General features: G+C 46.8%; 1 protein-coding gene across 3 annotated transcripts in view; it reads right to left on the bottom strand.

Moving 5' to 3' along the window:
• The window catches only part of CHKA (choline kinase alpha), a 55,513-nt gene extending 32,369 nt beyond the window's left edge, over positions 1 to 23,144 (bottom strand). For 2 of the 3 annotated variants that reach the window (XM_066386503.1, XM_066386543.1), the window contains exons 1-2: positions 22,542 to 23,143; positions 10,712 to 10,823 (exon numbers count right to left, since the gene is read on the bottom strand). In XM_066386503.1, coding sequence (XP_066242600.1) covers positions 10,712 to 10,823; positions 22,542 to 22,891 — 462 coding nt within the window. In that variant the 5' untranslated portion in view covers positions 22,892 to 23,143. Of the gene's footprint in view, positions 1 to 10,711; positions 10,824 to 22,541 lie in introns of all 3 variants that reach the window. The other variant, XM_066386421.1, reaches the window with a different exon arrangement.
• Between the last annotated feature and the right edge of the window lie 2,839 nt (positions 23,145 to 25,983).

The following is a 25,983-nucleotide window of genomic DNA, read 5'->3' as shown; positions in this document are numbered from 1 at the left end:
AAATCAAATCGAGCCTGACCAGGCAGTGGCGCAGTGGATAGAGTGTCAGACTGGGATGCAGAAGACCCAGGTTTGAGACCCCGAGGTCACCAGCTTGAGCGCGGACTCATCTGGTTTGAACAAAGCTCACCAGCTTGGACCCGTGCTGGCTCGAGCAAGGGGTTACTCTGTCTGCTGAAGGCCCGCGGTCGAGGCACATATGAGAAAGCAATCAATGAACAACTAAGGTGTCGCAACGAAAAACTAATGATTGATGCTTCTCATCTCTCTCCGTTCCTGTCTGTCTGTCCCTATCTATCCCTCTCTCTGACTCTCTCTCTGTCCCTATATAAAAAAAAAAAAGAACCCAGACTCTCATGCTCACCCTGAGAATAACAGACGTTTGTCCTCTTCTGAATACTCAGCAGCTGTGACACTCACTGGTCCTGGCACAACATGGGCTTCTTACTGTGTAAGCTGCAGCTCTGAGGACTTCTAAGGTCCCCCCCCTGGACTCTGACCATGCTCAGTTCTTTAGAGAGAAGAGATCCTCATCACGGGGGTGGCACCTGTCACCAGTCCTCTCTGGTGGGCGGGGTGAAAACTGGGTGAGATGCGACTCCACAGAGGTGCACCAGTCACCTTCTCAACATCACCACGAACCCTAACCTTCCTTTTCCAGGTTTCCATGAAAACATTCTGTAACTGCAGCTTTGATGTTTTCTTACAGCATTTCTGGGAAATATTTTACAGCACATGTTAAAATGTGCGATGACAATGCAGTGATTTAAAATAAAGCTTATGTGATTAGTGAATGAATACACTGAATTAAAAAATTTAGACATACAAGTGAGTTCTACTATTTTATGGTAGTCTCAAGAGTATCTTCAATTATCCTAAGGAACATTCTAAGACAATTTGATCCTTCTAAGCTCTGCAAAATCCAATGACTTGGTTAACATCTACAGGAGACGGCACTTCTACATAGTAAGTCAGTAAATATAGGTAAGTGGAAAGAAGTCTTGGTAAAGAAGGCTCCTCTCGCCTGACCTGTGGTGGCGCAGTGTTTGATAAAGCGTTGACCTGGAATGCTGAGGTTGCCGGTTCAAAACCCTGGGCTTGCCCGGTCAAGGCATATATGGGAGTTGAAGCTTCCTGCTCCTCCCCCCTTCTCTCTCTCAATCTCTCTCTCTCTCTCTCCTCTAAAATGAATAAATAAATAAAAATTTAAAAAAAAAAAAAGAAAGCTCCTCTCAGGACATTCTCAAAATTTATGTCTGATCAGGGTAACCTGCTGCCCCAAGACTCCCAGGACGCCTGAGGTGAAAGCACCTTCAGCAGAGACAGCCCGAGGGTTGAATTGGAAGCAGTTTGTTTCCAGGAAGAGAGCCGTGACTTCTCCAGCCTGTGTCTCTGTCCAGTGTCTCTGTCCACTTCGGTTCAGCCTGCTGAACTGATAAAGCTCTCAGGACCCAGCGAAGACATGGAAAGACTACAAGACTACAAAGTGATCGGATAAGAAAGAAAGCCTGTTCCCATCTCTGACCAAAATATCAATATAGTCATGATATTTCCTTCATGCTAAAAGCGATTATCAAGGAAAAGGTTAACACTTCAAATGACTTCTCAGGTTGAGGCCCATAAATCGGTAAAATTACTAAATGTCTGTCATTTTCTACTGAGGAAACAGAAGAAGGAGCTCTGATTTGCTCTGGACAAAAACAAAACCCCCCAAACAAAAAGTGACATATGTAATACATAACATTCTGACATCTTCATTACTGTACCTCTTTAAACAGAGCACAAACTGTAGCTGGTGCTACTCAACAAAAGCATTACAACTTTCTTTATTAACAGCATTTCTCGAAACCAAGAACTCAGAGAAGGAAATGAGAGCTGTAGAGAATGTGCTGACTTCAGAGGACTCATACTATACCGTGAATCGTGTCTGTCACCTGGAAACCAGAGTGCTCCAGGCACGATCGCATGGGCAGCCTGCAGCAGAGAACACATGCACATACAGCTAAAGTGGTACATTGCCCCCCACGCCCATCGCCCCCCACACAAAGACATTCCTTCCCAGAGGTGGGCTGCAGTCACATCACCGCTCCGGGGGCCAGAAATCTGTACTGGGTTCATGCTAAAAATCTCAAACATAATTTAAGACCAGCAAGACAAAGACACTTTGAATATGTCACAGTTAGACACAGTCGTGTGTGGTTTATTTAGTTATCAAAAGAAGGCACCAAAGCAGGTATGGAAGTACTACGTACCATAATTTGGCGAATATCTCTGGCGAGTATTAACTAAAGAAATATTGGGTGAGACCAAATAGGAACACAATACTAGAAAAATGTTTGCATTCTGAGAGGTAATTTTAACTACCTTAGAGACGGATATAATTACACCATACTCAAAATACAAGGGATTATTTTTAAAGCAGAGTAAATAAAACAACTTATACTCATGATGACATTAATCTAATGAGAAAACAACATGGAGGTCAGACTGTTCGGTTACCAGGGACATGTGCTTTCAGTCTCCCGGGGCCAAAGCAGGGCTCTGCACGAAGGGGCATCAGCCATACTGTCTGCACAGGAAAGGTGACCTTAGTTCCAGAGAGAAACGTCAATCTCTCAGCAGCCAAGATCTCACTAGTAACTATACGGGCTGTTCCACATTTTATTATGGTTTAATTTTTAATTAAACTGGAGCTGTGAGAAAATGTTTTCTGCATTCAAAAAAGACTGTACTGCAGTTGAACCATTTGAGTCACATATCTGCGTTGTGCCTTAATACCTCTAACTGTATTATGGTTAGTACTCAAACAAGCACTAATATTAGTCTTCTATTACTCAAAAACAAATCAAGACCATTTTCCCGACAACATTCGAGAGATCTTTGATGTGTACTATAGACATCTATGCCTGCGAGACCGTTCAGAAACGGTGAGGCCCAATCTCTCCATGCATGCCCAAAAGGGACTGGCCCAACACAGTCACTGTTCTGACGGAGGAAGAGACAGAGCATTCCTCTGAGACTTCTGCGAACGGGCACAGGTCACAGTGAAGGGACAATACGTACTGACACTTGTGTCTTCCACAGCTCATGATAAATAAGCAAACTGGTTATTTGTAATCAGCCAAACTTGCTTCTCTGAAAAGGCTGCTACCGGACGCTGCGGAGCACATGCTCCTTCCCAGTATCAGAAGGGAAAAGAATCAAGTTACATTTATAGCTAATCTTTCTGTGTCAAGCTTTCTTCTGGCAATGACATCTCTTACCACAATGGCAAAAGCTAAACTAGCACTTCTCAAAACTCCTATTAAATCAAAAACAAAAAAACAAGAAAAAACAACCTCCCATTAAACCATCCTACTTTAAGTTAACTTTATAGTTGAATTCAGTTTTCATCATCTACAAAGCAAATGAAAATAACCTCCTCTATTAAAATTAAAGTTAAAATTTAAGCTACTCTCTGTGAAATAGACACTAAATTATATTAACGTGTATTGTTTGAAGAGCACACCAATATTTCTCTGTTTATTCTCTACAAATAATATTGGACAGATGTTTCTCAAAGCTGCACAATCAAAAGGACGTTACAGCCCTGGCTGGATGGCTCCACTGGTAGAACGTCAGCCCGATACACCAGGGCTGCAGATTCGATCCTCAGAGCACAGACAAGAATCAGCCAAAATTGGCCCTGGCCGGTTGGCTCAGTGGTAGAGCGTCGGCCTGGCGTGCAGAAGTCCCGGGTTCGATTCCCGGCCAGGGCACACAGGAGAAGCGCCCATCTGCTTCTCCACCCCTCCCCCTCTCCTTCCTCTCTGTCTCTCCCTTCCCCTCCCGCAGCCAAGGCTCCATTGGAGCAAAGATGGCCCAGGCACTGGGGATGGCTCCTTGGCCTCTGCCCCAGGCGCTAGAGTGGCTCTGGTCGCAACAGAGCAACGCCCCGAGGGGCAGAGCATCGCCCCCTGGTGGGCAGAGCATTGCCCCCTGGTGGGCGTGCCAGGTGGATCTGGTCGGGTGCACGCGGGAGTCTGTCTGTCTCTCCCCGTTTCCAGCTAAAGAAAAATACCAAAAAAAAAAAGAAAAAGAAAAAAGAATCAGCCAAAATCAATAAAATTAAAAAAAAAGGATGCTGCAACTGCATTTATATAGCCAACTTAGAGCATACCAGTTACATCTGAATGAGTGCAGAACAAGCACAGAGATGCTTGTGTGCTTTCATCTTAGGCAGAGGAAAACGAAAGGAAAGAATTTTGAGCTGTCCTGTATTTAACTCTTTACTTATATTCTGGAACGGGCTGTTTCCTCGTCCAACACAAGATTTTTCATAAGCCATTGAAAATGAACACGAACCCTAAATAAGACCTCCAGGACACAATCAGGAAGTCTGCTTACGGCTCATGTTCTATGGAAATAAGGGACTGGCGTTTGTGGGACAGACATTGTGGGCCTACCAACTGGAAGGTTTCGGGATGGCTTTCTGCTCCTCGGCCCTGAGTGAGCCGTACCAAAGAGCAACCACTTCACCGCCCTGCTGCAGGGAAAAGGAGGCAGGTATCTCTCAACACCAAGATGAGAAAACAGAAAAGGTGAGACACGTCTCACTATTTTAAACCAAGTCACTTGAAAATAATTGTAAATGTAAATCAAAGAAATATTTCTATGTAATGTCAGATTCTCAATGAGATAAAAAAAAATTTTTTAAGGCTGAAAACAAAGAAAAAGGGCCTGACTGGGCGGTGGCGCAGTGGGTAGAGCGTCGGACTGGGACACGGAGGACACAGGTTCGAGACCCCGAGGTCACCAGCTTGAGCGCGGGCTCATCTGGTTTGAGCAAAAGGTCACTAGCTTGGACGCAAGGTCGCTGGCTCGAGCAAGGGGTCACTCGGTCTGATGGCCAGCGGTCAAGGCACATTTGAGAAAGCAATCAATGAACTAAGGTGCCGCAATGAAAAACTGATGATTGATGCTTCTCATCTGTCTCCATTCCTGTCTGTCTGTCTTTGTCTCTCTCTCCCTGACTCACTCTCTGTCTCTGTGAAAAAAAAAGGGGGGGGGGAGGGACATACTAAACTAAACTGGTCTACCACATGATTAAGCAAATATTATGAGAAAACACGTATTATGTGCAGTTGTCAATTAACATTTCTTAAGGAAGGAGCTTATTTTAACTTGCCTCAAAAGGGTGCGACAACAGCATTCACACAGCCGATCTAGGGTGTGCCAGTTACAACTGTGTAAACGCAGACATGTACAGAGACAGGTGGGTGCTTTCATCTAAGGCAGAGGTAAAAAATCATAGTAATATAATATCTGAGTTGTACTATATTTACTCTGCCTTTAATTCACTAATGAAAGTGATGTGACTTATTATTTGGGCTCCACATTGTTCGGCCACATGTCCTAATGCCAATCCTGACAAGCTACTACCAATTCTGGCAATTTTCTTGTTGTTATGGGAACAGAAAGTCATTGTAGATTATAAATATCTCTCCTTCTCTTACTGGCCAAAATCAAAAAGCTGACAGCCAGCAATATGATTGCACCCACATCCCGGCAAAAAAAAATAAGTATCAGAAAATTTTAAACTGGGTTGAAAGGCCTGACCTGTGGTGGCGCAGCGGATAAAGCGTCGACCTGGAATGCTGAGGTCGCCGGTTCAAAACCCTGGGTTTGCCTGGTTAAGGTACATATGGGAGTTGATGCTTCCTGCTCCTCCTCCTCCTCCTCCTCCTCCTCCTCTCTCTCTCTCTCTCTCCCCCCCTCTAAAATGAATAAATAAAGTCTTTTAAAAAAAAAAAATTTAAACTGGGTTGAAAATATTTGAAAAAGAGTTAAAATTAGTGAAATCCCTGCCACAGCTCGGCTGTGAAAGCTCAGCTCTGGATACACACAGCCCTGCTGCCAGCGTGCCCCCTCCTGGCCCCTCAGTCCCGGCCTCTCTTTTCCCTGTCTCACCGCAGTCACTCCGCAGGGCCCCTGAATTTTCTTCTCCTGCTGTTGTCAAAGGTAGTCACAACAACCAACAGTCTACAGGGATCATTAATGTCTGAAATTCTAACTGGCAACAAGTTCCCCTGATAAATCCTGAAGAACTTAAGATCCAAAAATATTTAAATTGGAAGCTGTAGGTTTTACTAAGTTTAAACTTTAAAAATAAATAATTAGGCCCTGGCCGGTTGGCTCAGTGGTAGAGAGTCGGCCTGGCGTGCAGGAGTCCCGGGTTCGATTCCCGGCCAGGGCACACAGGAGAAGCGCCCATCTGCTTCTCCACCCCTACCCCTCTCCTTCCTCTCTGTCTCTCTCTTCCCCTCCTGCAGCCAAGGCTCCACTGGAGCAAAGCTGGCCTGGGCACTGAGGATGGCTCCGTGGTCTCTGCCTCAGGCGCTAGAATGGCTCTGGTTGCAACAGAGCAACGCCCCAGATGGGCAGAGCATCGCCCCCTGGTGGGCATGCTGGGTGGATCCCGGTCGGGCGCATGTGGGAGTCTGTCTGACTGCCTCTCCGTTTCCAACTTCAGAAAAAACAAAAATAAATAAATAAATAAAAACCTGCCCTGTGGTGGCGCAGTAAAGCGTCAACCTGGAACGCTGAGTTCACTGGTTCAAAACCCTGGGCTTGCCCGGTCAAAGCACACAATAAAGCAACTGCAACTATAAGTTGATGCTCCCCACTCCCCGCATTCCTGCCTTTGTCTCTCTCTCTCACCTCTCTCTAAAGTCAATAAATAAAATCTTTAAAAAAAGAAAATATTTTTAAAAGTATACTTGAACTAAAGATTCAACGAAGTAATTATACTGAAAATATAGATTTCTACCTACGACACAAAGAAACAGTCTCCCCCCCCAACAAAAATGGGTTTCTTGTCTCTAAAGTCAATCGTGAGACTGTCAACACCTGCTTATTATTCTACTCGGTTCCCTTTGCACCTAGCATGCTCCAGGCATAGTTTCCAGCCGTCATCAGGAGATGCAGTTTCAGAAATAGAAACTTTCTAATAAAAATATAATCAGGAAGCTAAATGTAGAGCATCCCCCTACAAATTAGAACTATATGTAAAATATACTCCATTCTATTAGTTTGGTAAGAGTTAATTCCATTTTAACTGGCTTCAATTATTCTGCTACTTATTTTCTGAGTTGCCCAATAGCCTTTTCTTCCCCTTAAAAATAAACAGGGCCTGACCAGACGGTGGCGCAGTGGATGGAGCGTCGGACTGAGATATGGAAGGACCCAGGTTCAAGACTCCAGGGTTGCCAGCTTGAGCGTGGGCTCATCTGGCTTGAGCGAAAAAAAAAAGCTCACTAGCATGGACCCAAGGTCACTGGCTTGAGCGGGGGTTACTCAGTCTGCTGAAGGCCCGCGGTCATGGAACATATGAGACAGCAATCAATGAACAACTACGGTGTCACAAAGAAAAACTGATGATTGATGCTTCTCATCTCTCTCCATTCCTATCTGTCTGTCCCCCATCTATCCCTCTATCTGACTCTCTCTGTCCCTGTAAAAAAATTAAAAAAACAAACAAACAAACAAACAAAACCCCAGGAACAACCTGACCAGTGATGGCCCAGTGGATAGGACATTGACCTGGGATGCTGAGGTCGCCAACTGGAGCACAGGCACACCAGCTTGAGCGCTGGGTCACTAGCTAGAGTACGGATCATCGAAATGATCCTGTGGCCGCTGGTTGGAGCCCAAAGGTCACTGGCTTGAAGCCCAAGATCACTGGGTTGGTTGGCTGGAGCACACCCAGTCAAGGCACATTTGAGAAGCAATCAATGAACTAGGGAGCCACAACTATAAGTTGATGCTTCTCATCTCTCTCCCTTCCTGTCTGTCTCTCTATTCCTATTGCACTTAAGAACTGTAAGGTAGGCCCTGGCTGGTTGGCTCAGCGGTAGAGCGTCGGCCTGGCGTGCGGGGGACCCGGGTTTGAATCCCGGCCAGGGCACATAGGAGAAGCGCCCATTTGCTTCTCCACCCTCCCCCCTCCTTCCTCTCTGTCTCTCTGTTCCCCTCCCGCAGCCAAGGCTCCATTGGAGCAGAGATGGCCCGGGCACTGGGGATGGCTCCTTGGCCTCTGCCCCAGGCGCTAGAGTGGCTCTGGTCGCAGCACAGCGACGCCCCAGAGGGGCAGAGCATCGCCCCTGGTGGGCAGAGCATCGCCCCTGGTGGGCGTGCCCAGGTGGATCCCGGTCGGGCGCATGTGGGAGTCTGTCTGACTGTCTCTCCCCATTTCCAGCTTCAGAAAAATACAAAAAAAAAAAAGAAGAAGAAGAAAAAAAAGAACTGTAAGGTAATAATTCTAGGCTGCTAAAACTTTTTAAAGGACAAAATATTAACTACTGCTAGTGAACCTTTATTAGGGGAAAGACACAGGCTATGCTGTAGCTGGCTCTTACAAAGTCTAGAGCTGTGCTATCCAATGCAGTAGCCACCAGCTACATGTGACTATTTCAGTTTAAATTAATTGAAATTAAATAAAATTTAATATTTCATTCCTCAGCCCTCCAGGGCACCTGCCTCAGCCGCCACTGCACGATGCTCCACACAGAGCACAGGACCCGACCCACGTGGGGTCTAGCACCTGGAGGAGCACAGTGCACAATTAAAATGCTCCTGTTAAGTTATAAATAGAAATAAAAGCCTCATAAATCAGATTTAAATAATAGTCTTATATTACATGCAATTTTGATAGCTGGTTATTTTTAAAGTATTTTAAAGTCTTGCTTAAACAAAAGCACACAAAACTAATGAGCAGAAATAGGACTTCTTATAAAATGCAAAAAAAAAAAAAAATCCTCAAAGAAAAAATGGCTAAAGACTAATCTTACTAAAAATGCCAAAAGAACATTAATTGGGAATTTTAAAATCCATGCTTTGAAACTACAACTTGACTAAATAAAAAAACCAAACAATATGGTAAACACAAAACATGTTCTGTTTGAGTACTGCCAGGGTCCAGGTCACCGAGTCAGCTGTATGCAGCTAACGGCCACCAGCCTCAGTTTTCCTCAGCAGGCTAACTTGTTTCCAACCCTTCCAGATCCTAACCGCATCCGCAGCTTCACAGGGCTAAGGAAAAATTATCCAATGAAAGGGTTCAGTCAAATTATGACAATTTTTAAGTGAACTAACATCTAGAGGGCCAATCTTAACTTTAATATTTCTTAACACAATTGAATTATCATAGACATGACCTACTTTTTAGATTGAGCTGAGACTAGCATTTTAAAAAATTAAATCAAGAGGCCCTGGCTGGATGGTCCAATGGCTAGAGAGTCATCCTGGTGCACTGAGATCATAGGTTCGATTCCCAGTCAGGACACATACGAGAAGCAATCAATGAGTGCACAACTAAGTGGAATAAGTTGATGTTTCTCATCTCTCTCCCTTCCTGTCTGTCCCTCTCTCCCTCTCCTCCTTCCTCTCGCAATCAATGGAAAAATTGAAATATAAAATAAAAAATTAATTCAGAAAACTACTCTCCATTTCTTGAAGCTATAAATGGGCTCTTCCAGAGATTTAAATGAATATCAAAATTCTACCAAAGAAATAGCTCCACCAAACATCTGTATGTGTAGGCAGTAAAATGGTAAATTCACAGTACAAAAATAGTAAAAAAAAAAACAAAAAAAAAAACTCCACACATTTGAGATATCCTATCAGTTAAGACAATTCAACAAATAAGGTATGAAAATTAAACTTGATTTTTTTTTTTTAGATTTTATTTATTCATTTTTTAGAGAGGAGACAGAGAGAGAGAGAGAAGGGGGATTGGAGCAGAAAGCATCAACTCCCATATGTGCCTTGACCAGGCAAGCCCAGGGTTTCAAACCAGCAACTTCAGCGTTCCAGGTCGACGTTTTTACCAACTGCGTCACCACAGATCTAGACTTATTTAAGTAATAAAGTTAAGGTTATAAATCTAACAAATTCCAAGTTTTAAAAAAAATCTCAAAGGGGCCTGACCAGGTGGTAGCACTGTGGATAAAGCATCAGACTGGGACGCGGAGGACCCAGGTTCGAGACACCAAGGTCACCAGCTTGAGCGCGGGTTCATCGGGTGAGTTTGAACAAAGCTCACCAGCTTGGGCCCAAGGTCGCTGGCTTGAGCAAGGGGTTAATCCGTCTGCTGCAGTGCCCCATCAAGGCACATAAGAGAAAGTAATCAGTGAACAACTAAAGTGCCGCAACAAAAAAAATTTGGTGCTTTTCATCTCCCTTCCTGTTTGTCCCTATCTGTCCCTCTCTCTGTCTCTGTCAAGAAAAAAAAAATCTCTCAAAGGGAATAGTTAATAAATTCAGCCTCCCTGAGATCAGAGTTTGCCCCTGGGACTATCCTGTAAAATCTTTGTGACTGTGCTTTAAAAACAATCTTTAAGTTTACAACCTAAGTCTGAGCTGAAAAATCTCAATTTGTGGAAAACCCAAGCATCATAAGTACTACCAGCATCATAAGATTTAACCAACATAATACTTTCTCTGGGTATAAAGCTGTGAATGTTTGTACTAGTTTCCTAACAAATAAGTAAAAGTAGGAATTAGAATATAAACAAAAAGCCAAGTTGTGCAGCCCAATTAAAATAAAAGCAATATAGTAAAAGAGCTTTCATAACACCACTAGAGTATTTAAACTCTCTTCCCAGGTAATTCAGGAAAGAGGATTAAAACCAGTAACAGGCCCCTCCCGTCCCCAAGCAGCCTGGGAACTCACCATCTTTAAAATCGCACCGTACAGCCGCAGGAGCACCTTTCGAGGCTCGTCACCAACGGTGGCCACAGTGTCAGGCAGGGAGCACTGGAACAGCATGTTACTAAGGCCACCTCTGTGAGAAATGAAAAGGATGGTAAGTATCTGGATTCTGAAGGTGAGCTAAGTTACTCTTCTTGGAACTATGGATGGATGAGAAGTCAGGATCCCACGAGCACTGTCCTCACTAAATCTTCATTTATTCTCTCAGGATACTTGCAACATAAATGATTGCACAGTTTTCAGGTCAATTCCACCAGTCACATTATAAACAGGCAAATCCCCAATCTGTTCTTCTAGATTCGGGCCGGGGGAGTTTGTTTGCTTGTTTGGGTTTTTTTGTTTTTGTTTTTGTTTGTATTTTTCTGAATCTAGAAATGGGGAGAGACAGTCAGACAGACTCCCGCATGCGCGCGACCGGGATCCACCTGGCACGCCCACCAGGGGCGACGCTCTGTCCACCAGGGGGCGATGCTCTGCCCCTCCGGGGCGTCGTCGCTCTGCTGCGACCAGAGCCACTCTAGCGCCTGGGGCAGCGGCCAAGGAGCCATCCCCAGCGCCCGGGCCATCTTTGCTCCAATGGAGCCTTGGCTGTGGAAGGGGAAGAGAGAGACAGAGAGGAAGGAGGGGGGGGTGGAGAAGCAAATGGGCACTTCCCCTATGTGCCCTGGCCGGGAATCGAACCCGGGTCCCCCGCACGCCAGGCCCACGCTCTACCGCTGAGCCAACCAGCCAGGGCCTGTTTGTTTGTTTTTAATCACATGTGTGCCCCACACAGGTATAGGCCTCTAGAGATTGACAAGGACCAGAAGCACTCTCTCCAGCCCGGGGAATGGAGGAATCCCTCAAGCAGTCCTTAATTCCACATCCTTCTATGATTCTAAACTTCTACTATACCAGATTCCCATAATTACCAGACTAAAATTTTGTGGAACTACTTAAATTACTTCCCAGAACTTTCCACTTGAAATACAATCCCAGTATTTACCCTTTCCATGACTGTGTTAGTAAAAATTTCTCAACTGATTTTGCCTAACAAGTCTTTTAAAAAACTAACTGGTCCTTGGAGTATTCAAAGGAAATGGGAGACCTCCATACCCTAAACCAGGGGTCAGAAACCTATGGCTCGCGAGCCAGATGTGGCTCTTTTGATGGCCGCATCTGGCTCACAGACAAATCTTTAAAAATCATACATGGGTCGTTGTATGGTTCTCACGGAATTACATTTTAAAATACATGGCGTTCATGGCTCTCTCAGCCAGAAAGGTTCCCAACCCTGCCCTAAACCTTTCACTTTGACTACTGAAGACAAGACACAAGTTACAGGGTCATTCACACAGGAAGGAATAGCCTTGGGAACAAATCACCTGCCTGGGCTGGAAATGAGTGCACAGGAAGGTTAGCTAACGTAAGGACTGGAGTTAAATAACAAATACAAAATACTGTGTACAGTCAGGAATTACAGAAACGAGGCACCCCCCCCCAGTAACTTCAGAGTCCCTAGATTCTATCTAACCAATAATCTTGAGGAAATATTCCATAAGCAAAGCATTCCGCTGGAAGCTAGGGTAACACAAAACTGAACAGGATCTGGTCCCTGCTCTCGGGAAATGTCCCGATGAAGAAAGCAGATATAAAACTGAAAGAATTCAAAATTACAGGACAGTGTCTGCGACCATATGCTTCAGCACATCCTGAGACTGTACCTGCAGGTCAGATGCATCGATATCGGATGGCAGAATATGCCCAACTTTTGGACAAAAAATTACCAGCAAATTGAACCACAGTGTTCTAGAATGACATCCCATCACAAGAGCCACCAGCCTATTTCCTTGTTTCATCCACAAACAGCAAAGAAGTAGCTAAGCCAGGATTCAAAGCCTAGTTAAGCTATCCTTCAAAAGTGAGGCTAAAATTCAAAGCTAACCTAGCCCTGGCCAGAAAGCTCAACTGATTAGAGCACCAAATACTCCAAAGTTACAGGTTCAATCCCTAGTCACACATACAAGAATCAACCAACAAATGCATAGCTAAGTGGAACAACAAATCGATGTTCTCCTCATTCTCCTTTCCTCTCCCCCTCTCTCTCTCTAAAAATCAATTAAAAAGTGAAGTAAAATAAAACTACTCCACATCACCATGTGCCCAATCATAGAGGGATTGTGAGGACACACTGACAAGCACTGCCAACAAATATCAAGCAGAAAAAACAGTTCAACTTGTATGGGGAGGAAAGATAAAGGAGAAATTTTTTTATCTGGAGGCTCTTCCTGTTGCTGTATCAACATTAGCATAACAACTCGGACAGTTCTGCTCCAGGGACAGACATTCCCCTCCCTTTCCTTGGTAGAGCCCAGGTTTTGTTCAGGCAGCAAAGTGCCTGGCCTCACGACTATACTTAGAAGCTGCCTTAAAGCGAGGTGGGCCATGTTTGTAGCCTTGTTTGTGTGACTTCTGGGAAATCAATTTAAGACATGCATCGTGTCCCTCTCTTCCCCACCACGTGGTCTGAAACGATGTATATCAATTACTGAGCTGTTGTCTCTGAGCTCCAAATCCACATGTGTGTTTTCTGCTATGATGCCAGACTGGGACTCCCCCCATTCCAGATCGTGACCAGCTGCTCCCCTCTGGGTGCAGCAGGGGCGCACTGGAGAGGCTGGGAGGCCGGTGTGCTGCTTCCTGCTCCTGCTCGGGCTGCAGTAGTAACACCTCAGCCCCTTTGTTCGTGGCAGCTGTTCCACTGCCCTCTGCTTTCAGCAATCCCAGACCCAAGCTCAGGGCACCCTTTCAGAGGACCCAGCACAGAGGTTTGGGCTCCATCCCCACAGGGACGCTCCTCAAGCTGAGAAGCACTAACTCATTCCATCCTCCCAACAATCCTTACAGGTGAAAGCTGGTATTGCCTCTATTTTAAAGAAAAGGAAATGGAGGCACACAGTAAGGAAGAAATAGCTAAGCCAGGATAAAATGCAGGTGTATGACTGCAGGGTCCTTGCTCCTCTCTCAGATGCCATGAGACACAAGAGACAAAGTAGGAAGCACTGCGTGCCACGCTGTGGGCACCAAGAGCATTACATAAACACTAGTCTGTACAAACTTGCATGGAACAACTGTCTTCATTTCCTATGGGTGCTGCGATAAATGACCACAAACTCATGGCTTAAAACAACAAACTAACCCACAGCTGTGGCATTCCAACACCTGCAAGTGGGTCTCATGGGCTCAAATCCAGGTGTCAGCAGAGCTGCACATCTAAAGTGTACACCACATTCCAGGAAACACATGCAAAACAAGGAAGAACAGATTCTGACTGAGCTACTGAAGGTCAATGGGCAGGGGTTGTGCAGGGAAATGAGGAGTTAGTGTTTAATGGGCACACAGGTTCAGTTTGGAAACATTCTTGAGCTAGATGGTGGTGATGGTGGCACAACCATGTGGACATCCTTAATGCCACTGAACTTATACCTACACGTGGTTCAAACAGTAACTTTTATTGTGTGTATATTTTACTAGTTTTTTTTTTAATTTTTTTTATTTATTAATTTTAGGGGGGGGAGTTGGAGCAGAAAACATCAGTTCCCATATGTGCCTTGACCAGGCAAGCCCAGAGTTTCGAACCGGCGACCTCAGAATTCCAGGTCAACGCTTTACCCATTGCGCCACCACAGGTCAGGCCAGGATTTTTGAAAAATGAATCACTGCTCAATATGCTAAGGCATAGATGATCCTTAAAAACAGCCTGACCAGGTGGTGGCGCAGTGGATAGAGCGTCGGACTGGGATGCGGAAGGACCCAGGTTCAAGACCCCGAGTTCGCCAGCTTGAGTGCGGGCTCATCTGGCTTGAGCAAAAAGCTCACCAGCTTGGACCCAAGGTCGCTGGCTCCAGCAAGGGGTTACTCGGTCTGCTGAAGGCCCGCGGTCAAGGCACATGTGAGAAAGCAATCAATGAACAACTAAGAAGTCGCAATGTGCAACGAAAAACTAATAATTGATGCTTCTCATCTCTCTCTCCGTTCCCGTCTGTCTGTCCCTGTCTATCTCTGCCTATGTAAAAAAGAAAGAAAATAAAATAAAAACATTATGCTGTCTGACCAGGCAGTGGTGCAGTGGATAGAGCTTTGGTCTGGGATGCTGAGGACCCAGGTTTGAGACCCCGAGGTCACCAGCTTGAGCACGAGCTCATCTGGTTTGAGCAAAGCTCACCAGCTTGGACCCAAGGTCGCTGACTCGAGCAAGGGGTTACGTCTGCTGAAGGCTCCCCAGTCAAGGCACATATGAGAAAGCAATCAATGAACAACGAAGGTGTCACAATGCACAACGAAAAACGAATGATTGATGCTTCTCATCTCTCTGTTCCTGTCTGTCTGTCCCTGTCTATCCCTCTCTCTGTCTCTGAAAAAAAACAAAACAAAAAAACACATTATGCTATGTCAAAGAAGCCAATGTGTGTTTCTCTCTCTCTCTCTCTCACACACACACGGATTCCATTCCATTCCTAAGAAATGTCCAGAACAAGGAAGTCACTAGAGATAGGACTTAGATTAGTGAGTGCCGAGGGCCAGGAAGGTAGGAGGCTAAGGAGGACAGGGTTTCTCTCTGAGATGATAAAAATGTTCTAAGACTGATTGTGGTGATGGCTGCAAATATCTGTGGGTATACTAAAAACCTCAGAATTGTACACTTTAAATAGGTGAATTGTAGTATGTGAGCTATATATCTCAATAAAGCTGTTTTTTAAAAATAGAAAATTGATTTTCTTATGTAATGATTTTTTCTTAATCATTAAAAAACCTGAATGTGCTTTCATGGAAACAATGTATCCCAGATATAAATAAAAGTGATATTTAAGATATTTTTTCAGTAGCTTAAAGAAAAAACAATCATGAGTATCTGGGAGCCTCTACAAAAGCAAAGATCTATGCTCCTCAAGGGCAGGTTAGTTGCTACCTCTACCCCAGTTAAGGACACACAGAAGAACAAGGGAACCCAAGGTTCTGGGTCCCCAACCCCCAAAGCAAATCACAAAGCAGATGGAAGGGAGGCGACAGAAGATACAAATAGCTTTAACATTTCTTTTCAACTTGCAGCAGCACCTCATGTGCGCTCTTATCGGAACTGCCCTGCCATGTCTAGTCCCAGCCAACGAGAGGTTCCGGCTCCAAGCAACAGGGCAGGCAGTTAAAAGCCTTAGTTCTCCTTCCTGTCACATCCTTTTGAAAGCTCAGTCAACAGTGAGAGCAAACAGATGAACTACTGTTCTAAGTTGTGTAACTCCACTCAAAGTTTGTCCCCGTACTCCTAAAAAAGGAAGGAAGGAAGGAAGGCCAAGCTTGGCCAGAAATAGGCCCACAAACTGGAAATCCTTCATCTCTGGTGTTATCTGGAGCCTCTATTGCTCAATAGGCTTTTATGGAGGAAGTTAACCATTGATTATGGTTTAGTGACAATCAAAATAAAATGTCACCGTCATGGATGACCCAAACTGTGAAAAAAAGATCTAGAAATAAGCCAGTTAACAATGAGCCAAATAATATGAACAGAAACAAGGAATATGTTGGGAAGATGTTCCACAGAAATGGCAGCAAAAGTCCAACAGCCCATTTACGGCACAATTTGTCAAGAACACATGCCCAAGTTAAAATCCCAGGAACTCTCAAGGATTTCAAAAAAGTTTGAAACTACAAACTTTATCATCTGGCAGAATACTTAACAGATACCAACTGAGAGACCCAGCCAGACTGTACTTTTTATGTCTGGGCCTCCTCCTCCGCTCTGAATTTCCTAAGCTAGCCCTTTAAAAAGCCAAAATAGCCTGACCAGGAGGTAGCACAGTGTAGAGTGTCAGACTGGGACACGCAGGACCAGGTTCAAGACCCCAAGGTCGCCAGCTCGAGTGCGGGCTCATCTGGTTTGAGCAAGGCTCACCAGCTTGAGCCCAAGGACGCTGGCTTGAGCAAGGGGTCACTCGATCTGCTGTACACCCCCCCCCCCCCGTCAAGGCACATATGAGAAATTAATCAATGAACAACTAAGGAACACAACGAAGAATTGATGTTTCTCATCTCTCTCCCTTCCTGTCTGTCCCTATCTGTCCCTCTCTCTGACTCTCGGTCTCTGCTACAAAAAAAAAAAAAAAAAAAAGTTAAGATGGATTATCTGATCTGTATCTAACCAACTGTATTTTGCTGAAAAAATTAAAAAGGCACTAAAACCACTGCAGACTGTCCACAAGTAACACAGAATCCAGTCCAGCACACACAGGACTAACTCTCCCTAAAGCTTAGGGCATGGACCCAGGAGTTTCAAGAGCATCGTCTGACAGTCAAAATCAGGGGTCCCCAAACTGCGGCCCCTTGAGGCCATTTATCCGGCCCCCACCGCACTTCCGGAAGGGGCACCTTTTTCATTGGTGGTCAGTGAGAGGAGCATAGTTCCCATTGAAATACTGGTCAGTTTGTGGATTTAAATTTACTTGTTCTTTTTTTTTTTTTTTAATTTACTTGTTCTTTATTTTAAATATTGTATTTGTTCCCGTTTTGGTTTTTTACTTTAAAATAAGATATGTGCAGTGTGCACAGGGATTTGTTCATAGTTTTTTTTATAGTCCGGCCCTCCAACGGTCTGAGGGACAGTGAACTGGCCCCCTATGTAAAAAGTTTGGGGGCCCCTGGTCAAAATGACTAAAGAAACAAAATTCACAATATAAACAGTATCTCAGCAGAAAAACAATCAAGTCCAAAGGACTGAATACATAGAAAATGGGAGGCAGCAAAATACCAGAATAGCTATTCAATTTAGAGAAGAAATGAAATATTTTAAGGATTTTGGGGCCTGGCCTGTGCTGGCGCAGTGGATAAAGTGTCGACCTGGAACACTGTGGTCACCAGTTCAAAACCCTGGGCTTGCCTGGTCAAGGCACATACAGAAAGCAACTGCTAGGAGTTGATGCTTCCAGCTTTTTCCACCTCTGTTTCTGTCTCTCTCTAAAAATCAGTATATAAAATTTTTTTTTTTTAAAAAGGGGTTTTTTTTTTAAAAGGGATTTTTGAAAAATTTATTCTGATCATCTAAAACTCAACTTGAAATAACTAAAGTAAAATAAAAACGATTTCAGTAAAATGATAGCATCAACATGTGGTAGTCAGGACCAGGTGCCTTCACCCCAGCCTGGAGGCTGGGTTAAAAGGCTAACCTCTGCTGGCTCTGCAGACAGGAGCGTGGCCTTGGGCAAGGTGCTCAGTGCCTCTACGCCTGTTTATCACCGTAACACGGTATGTAATAGGGGTTTATGTGAGGATGACACGAGATAATGGCAGCTGCTCACTGCTAGCACCAATCACAAAGCAAAGGTCAATCTTGACAAGTATGCCAGATGGATGAAAGAGCAAAGCTCAGTCTTCAGTCCTCTACTCCTCAGTTGTTTAATATCAGTGCTGTTGACATTTGTGGCCCAATAACCCTTTGTTAGGGAAGAGGAGGGGCTGTCCTGTCTGTGCATTGGGGGTGGTTAGCAGTACCCCTGCTCTCTGCCCACTATACAGCATTAGTACCCCCACCACCAAGTTACGACAATCAAATATGTGTCCAGACATTACCAAACATCTCTCAGAAAGTGTTCCTAAAATACCCATTTCAAGCCACCATCCTGAGCATCCTTGAACACAGGATGCTTCTGCCTACTCTTCCCACGTGAAAGGTCCTGCACCTTTCAGAGTTCAGGGATGCTCCCACTTTCTCTTCAAACTGCTCTACGCCCCTTCTAGCCCACAGGGACCTCCCAGGCCTTACATTTTTTTTCCTTGAGAAAAAGACAGAGGGAGACACAGACACAGGGAGGGAACACAGAAAAGGAGAAAGATGAGAGAAGCATCAACTCGTAGTTGCAACACTAAGTTGTTCATTGACTGCTTCCCATATGTGCCTTGACCTTTGGGGGGGATGTTCAAGTCGAGCCAGTGACCCCTTGCTCAAGCCAGCATCCTTGGCTTCCAGCCAGCAACCTTGGTATCATGTTGATGATCCAGGGCTCAAGCTGCAGACCTCGGGGTTGCAAGCCTGGGTCCTCAGCATCCCACTCAACACTCTATCCACTGTACCACCATACGGCAGCCTCCCAGTCTTAGCTTTACTGTTTCATCTTCAGCCCCTGGGCTACTATGATACTCAACAAAAGGAGTGCTAGGCACAGGGAAACATGTAAATGTTATGAAAGGCACAGAGTTTACAATCTTGTTGTAGATGCAAAATGGGCTCAAGGAAACCTACAGACATGGGCCATCCTTGGGCAACAGATTCCCTGACAGCTGATGGAGGGTAGTGAGGCTGTGAAGGAACCAGGAAGGAGAACATGGGCATCAGTGTGCCACCTGGGCAAAACCAAGAGACTAGACCAAAAAAAAGAAAAATCCCTAGAACTAATAAGCAATTATAACAAGGTCAGCCCTGACTGGGTAGCTCAGTTGGTTCAGAGTATCATCCAGATACAACAAGGTTGTGGGTCTGATCCCATCAGGGCACATACAACAATCAACCAATGAGTGCATAAATAAATAGAACAAATCAATGCTTCTATCTCCCTGACTCATGTCTCTAAAATTAATATACAAAATGAGCCTGACCTGTGGTGGCGCAGTGGATCAAGCATCGACCTGGAACACTGAGGTTGCTGGTTCAAAACCCTGGGCTTGCCTGGTCAAGGCACATATGGGAGTTGATGCTTCCTGCTCCTCCCCCCTTCTCTTTCTATCTATCTATCTCTCTCTCTCTTCTCTAAAATGAATAAATAAATAAAAATAATTTAAAAAAATAAAAATAAAAAAATAAAATATACAAAATGAAAGATAATTTTTTTTAATTGAGAGGAGGGGAGATAATGAGATAGACTGCCTCATGGGCCCGGACAGGGATCTGGGGCCCATGCTAAAGTAAACCAAGCTATTTTTAGCGCCTGAGGCTGACTCACTAGAACCAACCAAGCTATCCTCAGGGCCTGGGCCAATGATCAAATCAATCAAGTCACTGGCTGCAGGAGGGAAAGAGGGAGAGAAAGAGAAACAGATGGTGGCTTCTTTTGTGTGCCCTAACTGGGAATCAAACCCGGGACATCCATACACCGAGCCAATGCTCTATCCACTGAACCAACCAGTCAGGGCTGAAAAAAGTTTTAAAAGGTATTAAACCTTGTATTGTATAACCTTGCAATAATTTTTTGTAATTAATTTATTTATTTAGACAGAAAGAGAGATACAGAAACAGAAACATCCATTTCTGCATATGCCCTGACTGGGGATCGAACAAGCAACTTCTGCATATCAGGATGATGCTTTAACCAACCGAGCTAGCTAGCCAAGGCTATAATTTTTTTTAATTTATTGACTGATTTTAAAGAAAAGAGAAAGGGAGAGAGTGACACATCGACTGGTTTCTCCACTTTTTTTTTCTTTTTCCAAAGTCAGAAGCAGGGAGGCAGTCAGACTCCCACATGCGCTTGACCAGAATCCACCCAGCATGCCCACCAGAGGGCAATGCTCTGCCCATCTGGGGTGTTGCTCCGCTGCCACGGAAACCATTCTAGTACCTGAGGCAGAGGCCATGGAGCTGTCCTCAGCGTCAGGGCCAACTTTGCTCCAATGGAGCCTTGGCTGCGGGAGGGGAAGAGAGAGACAGAGAGGAAGGGTGGAGAAGCAAATGGGTGCTTCTCCTGTGTGCCCTGACCAAGGATCGAACCTGGGACTTCCCCATGCTGGGCCGACGCTCTACCTCTGAGCCAACCAGCCAAGGCTGGTTTTTCCACTTATTTATGAATTCATTGGTGATTGTTGCATGTACCCTGGTGGGGGATTGAACCTGCAACCTTGAAGTATCAGGATGAGGCGAGTTATCTGGCCAGGGTAGGTGTAATATATTAAAATCGATCACTTTCCCACAGAGGAGCAACAAACAAGTAGAAATGGAAATGACAAAGAAAATTTTCTCTAAACACCTCTGGTTTTCTCTCTGCTTCCTACCAACAACTGCCTTTGGACCCACTGCTCACCAGCATAACTCTAAGAGGCCAGGAGCCCCAAAAGGAAGTGAAGCTCGGTTCATTCTGCTGCACTTGCAGCTCTGGGGAGAGACCGAGCACAGAGCAGGAATCAAATGACTGAAATTGGGCTGGGGGATTATCAGTGGCAGCCAGCCAGTTGCTAGATACTGCCCTCAACCTGGTCAGCCATTTAAAAGAAAACTGGCAGCCTGACCAGGCGGTGGCGCAACAGATAGACTGTCAGACTGGGAAATGGAAGATCCCAGGTTCAAAACACCGAGGTCGCTGGCTTGAGCAAGGGGTCTTCCGCTCTGCAATAGATCCCACACCTACCCCACCCCACCCCTGGTCAAGGCACATATGAGAAAACAATCAATCAACAACTAAGGTGCCACAATGAGGAATTGATGCTTCTCATCTCCCTTCCTGTCTGACACTTTCCAACGAAAGAAATGAATGGAAAGAAAGAAAGACCCTGAACAGGTGGTGGCACAGTGGATAGAGCATCAGACTGGGATGTGGAGAACCCAGGTTCGAAACCCCAAGGTCGCCAGCTTAAGCGCAAGCTCACCTGGTTTGAGCAAGGCTCACCACCTTAAGTCCAAGGTCGCTGGCTTGAGCAAGGGGTCACTCGCTCTGCTGAAGCCCCCCCCCCAATCAAGGCACATATGAGAAAGCAATCAATGAACAACTAAGATGCCACTAGAAACAAATGATGCTTCTTATCTCTCTCCCTTCCTGTCTGTCCCTCTCCCTGTCTCTGTCACTCACACACACACAGAAAAAGACAACCCTTTTAAAGGTCTGAATAGAAGAGTGCAGGCTAAACGTTAAATGGTTATTTCCAGGGGAACAGAGTGGAGACAAAGATCAAGGGAGCCTTTATTGTTTTCTGGCTAAGTGTGGATAAGTACACACACACATAAAATTTATGGTTGAAAACTTTTAACCTTAAAATAAAAGGAACAGAGCGACCTGTGGTGGCGCAGTGAATAAAGTATGGACCTGGAACACTGAGGTCACGGGTTCGAAACGCCGGGCTTGCCTCGTAAGGCACAATCGGGAGTTGATGCTTCCTCCTCCTCCCTCACTTTCCCCCCTCCACCCTTCTCCCTTCTCTAAAATAAATAAAGAAGTTTAAAAGAAAAAACAATTTTTTTTAAGGGAAACACATTCTTTCTAGTCCTTTACCCCTAGTTATTTCTGGCACCACGCCTCCTGACTTTGGCTGGTAACCCACCTAACAGGTCTGGACAGGGCTGGTGGGGAATGCGTGAACGTTACCCCTTCGCCACCAACAAACGACTCTTTCAAAAAAAGGAAGAAAAAAAAAATCAAACCGTAGACTCAAGAACTAGAAATAAAAGTTACCAAGTGATTTTCTTCTTTTTTTTTTTCAAAGCCAACCATAACATCCTTCTTTCATTTACGGTCCTACACCGCAAAGGGACTTTCTAGACGTATTTTAAGCTTCAGGACAAAATGTACTCGGTGAGCGGACGGTATTGTTCCCTCTTAAAAGAGATCTGCTTTCCCACGAAACCAAAAAAAAAAAAAAAATCTTTTTTTTTTTCCCTCAAAAGCCTGCCATTTGGGAGGTCTCGGGCAGCCGCGGGGCCTGTTTCGCGAGACTTGGCTTGGATTTCCCCAGCGTTCGGGAAAAAGTGGCCGTGACGGCCCCGCGCCCCCGCCCGCCCGCCCGCCGGCGTCACCTGACCTGCTAGCGGCCGGCCACGTCCCCCCCCGCCCGGCCCGCCACCGACCTGATGACACTGATGTGAAACTGGTCCTCGCGAAGGCTCCGCCAGGCGCCGGGCAGGAACTCCTTGCACCACAGATAGGCCCTGCGCCGCGTCCGGGGCTCGGGCTGCTCGTCGGCCGCCGCCGGCGGCGGCGACGCCGGGGGCAGTGGCAGCGGGGGCGGCGGCGGAGGGGGCAGCGCGAGCGGCGGCTGCCGGCCGCCCAGCTGCTTGGGGTCGAGGTCGCTGGCGGCGTCGCGCTGCTGCCCCACGCCGGGCGCCGGGGTCGCGCTGCCGCCTCCGCCGCCGCAGCTCAGCAGCAGCCCGAGCGGCGAGGGCTCCGCCTCGCCCCCGTTGCAGAACTTCGTCTTCATGTCGGGCAGGCGGCCCAGCAGGCGCGAGCGGCCGAAGCGCGAGACGGCGAAGCTCAGGGTCCGGCCGGGCGACCCCCTCAGGGAGGCCGGGTGGGGAGGCTACTCTCCGGCTTGCGGATTGGCCGGCCGGGGCTGGCGGCGGCGGCGGGGAGCGCACCGAGTGGGCACCGGTAGGCGGCGGCGGCGCGCGGACTGCAGGCTGCGCGTGGTGGCGGAGACGCTCTGCTGGCCGTGCTCGCCGCGGCGCTCGCTCCTATACCGCCGCCGCCGCACGAGGAGCGCCTCCCGCGTCACTGCCCGCCCTCGAGCTCGCCGCTGATTGGTCGCCGCAGGCTAACCCGGCGCGTCACAACCGCCAACGCCCTTTCCACTCCACCTCTCCATTGGCTGCGGCTCCGGCCCCGCCCCGGGCGCTGCGGCCGCGGGGGGCGTGGCCGGCGTGGGGGCGGGGCGTCGAACCGGCCGCGGGGGTCGTGGTGATGGAGAGAAGCGAGGGAGGGTGGGCACACTTGGGCGTCCCTGGAGGGGGCGGGGGCAAGCGTAAGGGCGGCTTCTGAGCCTGGGGGGCGGGCTTCGGGCGTGGCTTTGGGCGTCGAAACTTGCCTGGGACCCCTCGGACCCCCAGGATGTTAGAGGCCGGGGCCTGGCGGGGCGCAGGGAAGGAGCTGAAGCCGGAAGGCTGGCCTCTCTCGCCGCATGACCTTGGAACGGGGAACCCAGCCCTACGGCTCCGAGGCTGTCTTTTTAAAACATTCCCCTGCGCCGCTCAACTCTGTACGCGGCGCGGCCACGCCCCTTCCGAACCCAAGCGGAGGGAATGCTAGACCCGGGTCAGACATCGAGGCCCGAAAGGGGGAAAAGAAGGAACTGATTCCAGGCGGCTCCGCGGGCCCAGCCCGTCCGAGGCCTCCTGAAGCCTCAGTTTCCCTCTCTGTGATGCTGAGGACGCCGGGCCTAGATGCTCGGGGCGAGCGGGGTGGGTCGTCTCCGCCGCCTGGAACACTGGCCAAAGGTGGGTGCAATGGTGCTGCTGGCTTTGTGGCAGCCGCCCCTCCTGGCCCCACGCAGGAGGCAGCCTCGTGACCGTGACTAACGCACCTTTTCCTGCGGTGGGGAGCGGGGGGGCCCCTGCCCCCATTTGTCACAAACCACCGCGTCTCCATCACTCACTCTTCTTCTACCCCGCCACTCCAACCTTCTCTGGAAGTTAAGTGGAGCGCAGATGAATATAAAAATTACAGATTCTGTCTTATGGAATATGAGCCCGGGACAAAGAATTTCTCGGGCTGCTTAGGAAATTTAGCGCAGGAAGTGGCTTCTTTGTAGAAATGTCCCCGTTTGCTCCAGCAAAAAACAAAACAAAACCACAAAACACCTCTTTTTAGATAGTGTGTACTTGGCTGAACTTGCTACAAGAAAGTGTTCCTGTTGAACAAAAGGATTATAATGAAAGGGGACTTTTGACTAGACAGCCGTGGATGTGGACCTGGACGTTGAACTAGACGGAGCCGGGAGCGCCCCGGCATTTTAGGAGTGAGGTGAGGTAGGGACCCCACTGGATGTTTGAAAAGCTGATAAGTCAAGGTCTCCGATCTGGCCATTTAGATAAGGTAGCCAAGGTCTTTGTCTAAAAATACCAGCCAGCAGGGAGGTGGGGCCTGTGCACTGCCCCCCCTTTCTCTGCACCCTGGCACCAGCCTGGTCATCTCAGAGGAATAACAGAAATCTGGCCAGAGGGAAGGAGCACTAGAAGTTAGGGTTGGGCCTCCCTCATTTGAAATAACTTGTTCTGACGCCTGCAGGTTTGGGCTGTTAGAACTCACAGGAGCCTTTATTGGACAGCAATTCCCTGCGGGAGTAAGAGGTTACCTAATTAAAGATGTTGGAAAGTTTTATCTGTTATTGCTTCCATTTAATAGACGTGGAGACTCAGAGGCTGAGTGCCTTGGCCGAAGTCCGAGGCTAAGGGAGGGGCAAGGCAGGTGTCCGACTCCTTTGTTTAAAGAGCACTGACTGCTTCCATTAGGGATACAAAACTCCCCTCTCCTACAGTCAAACTGAAGTCAGGGGCCATCCCTAGAGCTGGGGCAAACCCCCCAGGGCAGAGATGGAGGAAGCTTTGCTAAAATAATAGGGTCTACATGGGAAAAGACTTATTTTGCCCATGGAAGTGGGGGGGGGGGAGTACCTCCCTAGGTTGTGTTTGAACAGGGCTTCAAGAGCCTGAGAAGGCATTTACCTGATAATCAAGAGCCTCCTGCTGTTTACCTCTGCATTGGGCATAACAGTACCAACTTTCCACAGTCATCTGTGAGGACGTATAATGAGGGCAAGGCCTGGAACACAGTAGGTGCTCAGGCAAAGTGCTAGAGGTTCTCATTTCTCAAAATGAGAAACTTGGAGCAATTCATATGCTTAGGACTCTGAAGCTAGCAACCCCATTCCCAAGGCTTTCTCTCAAGTAGAGAAGTCCTAGGAAGCAAAAAGCCCCATGCAGAAAACTGCTTGTTCCACACTACCTCTGGAGAAACTTGGAAATAACCTAAATGCCAGGCCCACATTCTTGGTGTATCAGAAGTTAAACATGTCCAGGTTGAAATTGGTAGGAAGGATTCGTTTTTCACACATTTCTCGAGTGCCATCCATAGGGCTTGGCAGCATTGTGTCCACAAAAGAACTTCCAACCCTATAGAAAACTAAGAATTTCTTTTGCTCTGGCCTGATGGCTCAGTAGGTTAGAGAGTTTTCCCAAAGCACAGAGGTTGCTGGTTCAGTTCCCGGTCAGGGCACATCCAGGAATGGATTGGTGTTCCTGTCTCTCTCTTTCTCTCTCCCTCTCTCACTAAAATCAATAAATTAAAAAAAAAAAAAAAAAGATTTGAGCAAATTTTTGAGGACATGCCTGAAGCAAGACCTCCACAGATAGAGAAAATGCTCCAGAGAAGGGCAGTTTTGCAGCTCATTTTATACATTATAATCACAGAAAATGTGAGGAGGGTTACAAGAAATCCACGGTGGTAGGATGAGTGGGTGGGAGAGAGCAAAGCAAGGAAATCTCTAAGATTGGATACAAGACAGAGGACAGGTAACAT

Source organism: Saccopteryx leptura, chromosome 1 (assembly GCF_036850995.1).
Source record: "Saccopteryx leptura isolate mSacLep1 chromosome 1, mSacLep1_pri_phased_curated, whole genome shotgun sequence".
Classification (NCBI taxonomy): domain Eukaryota; kingdom Metazoa; phylum Chordata; class Mammalia; order Chiroptera; family Emballonuridae; genus Saccopteryx; species Saccopteryx leptura.
The sequence above is the reverse complement of the archived record's forward strand: the minus strand, read 5'-3'. Positions and strand labels throughout refer to the sequence as shown.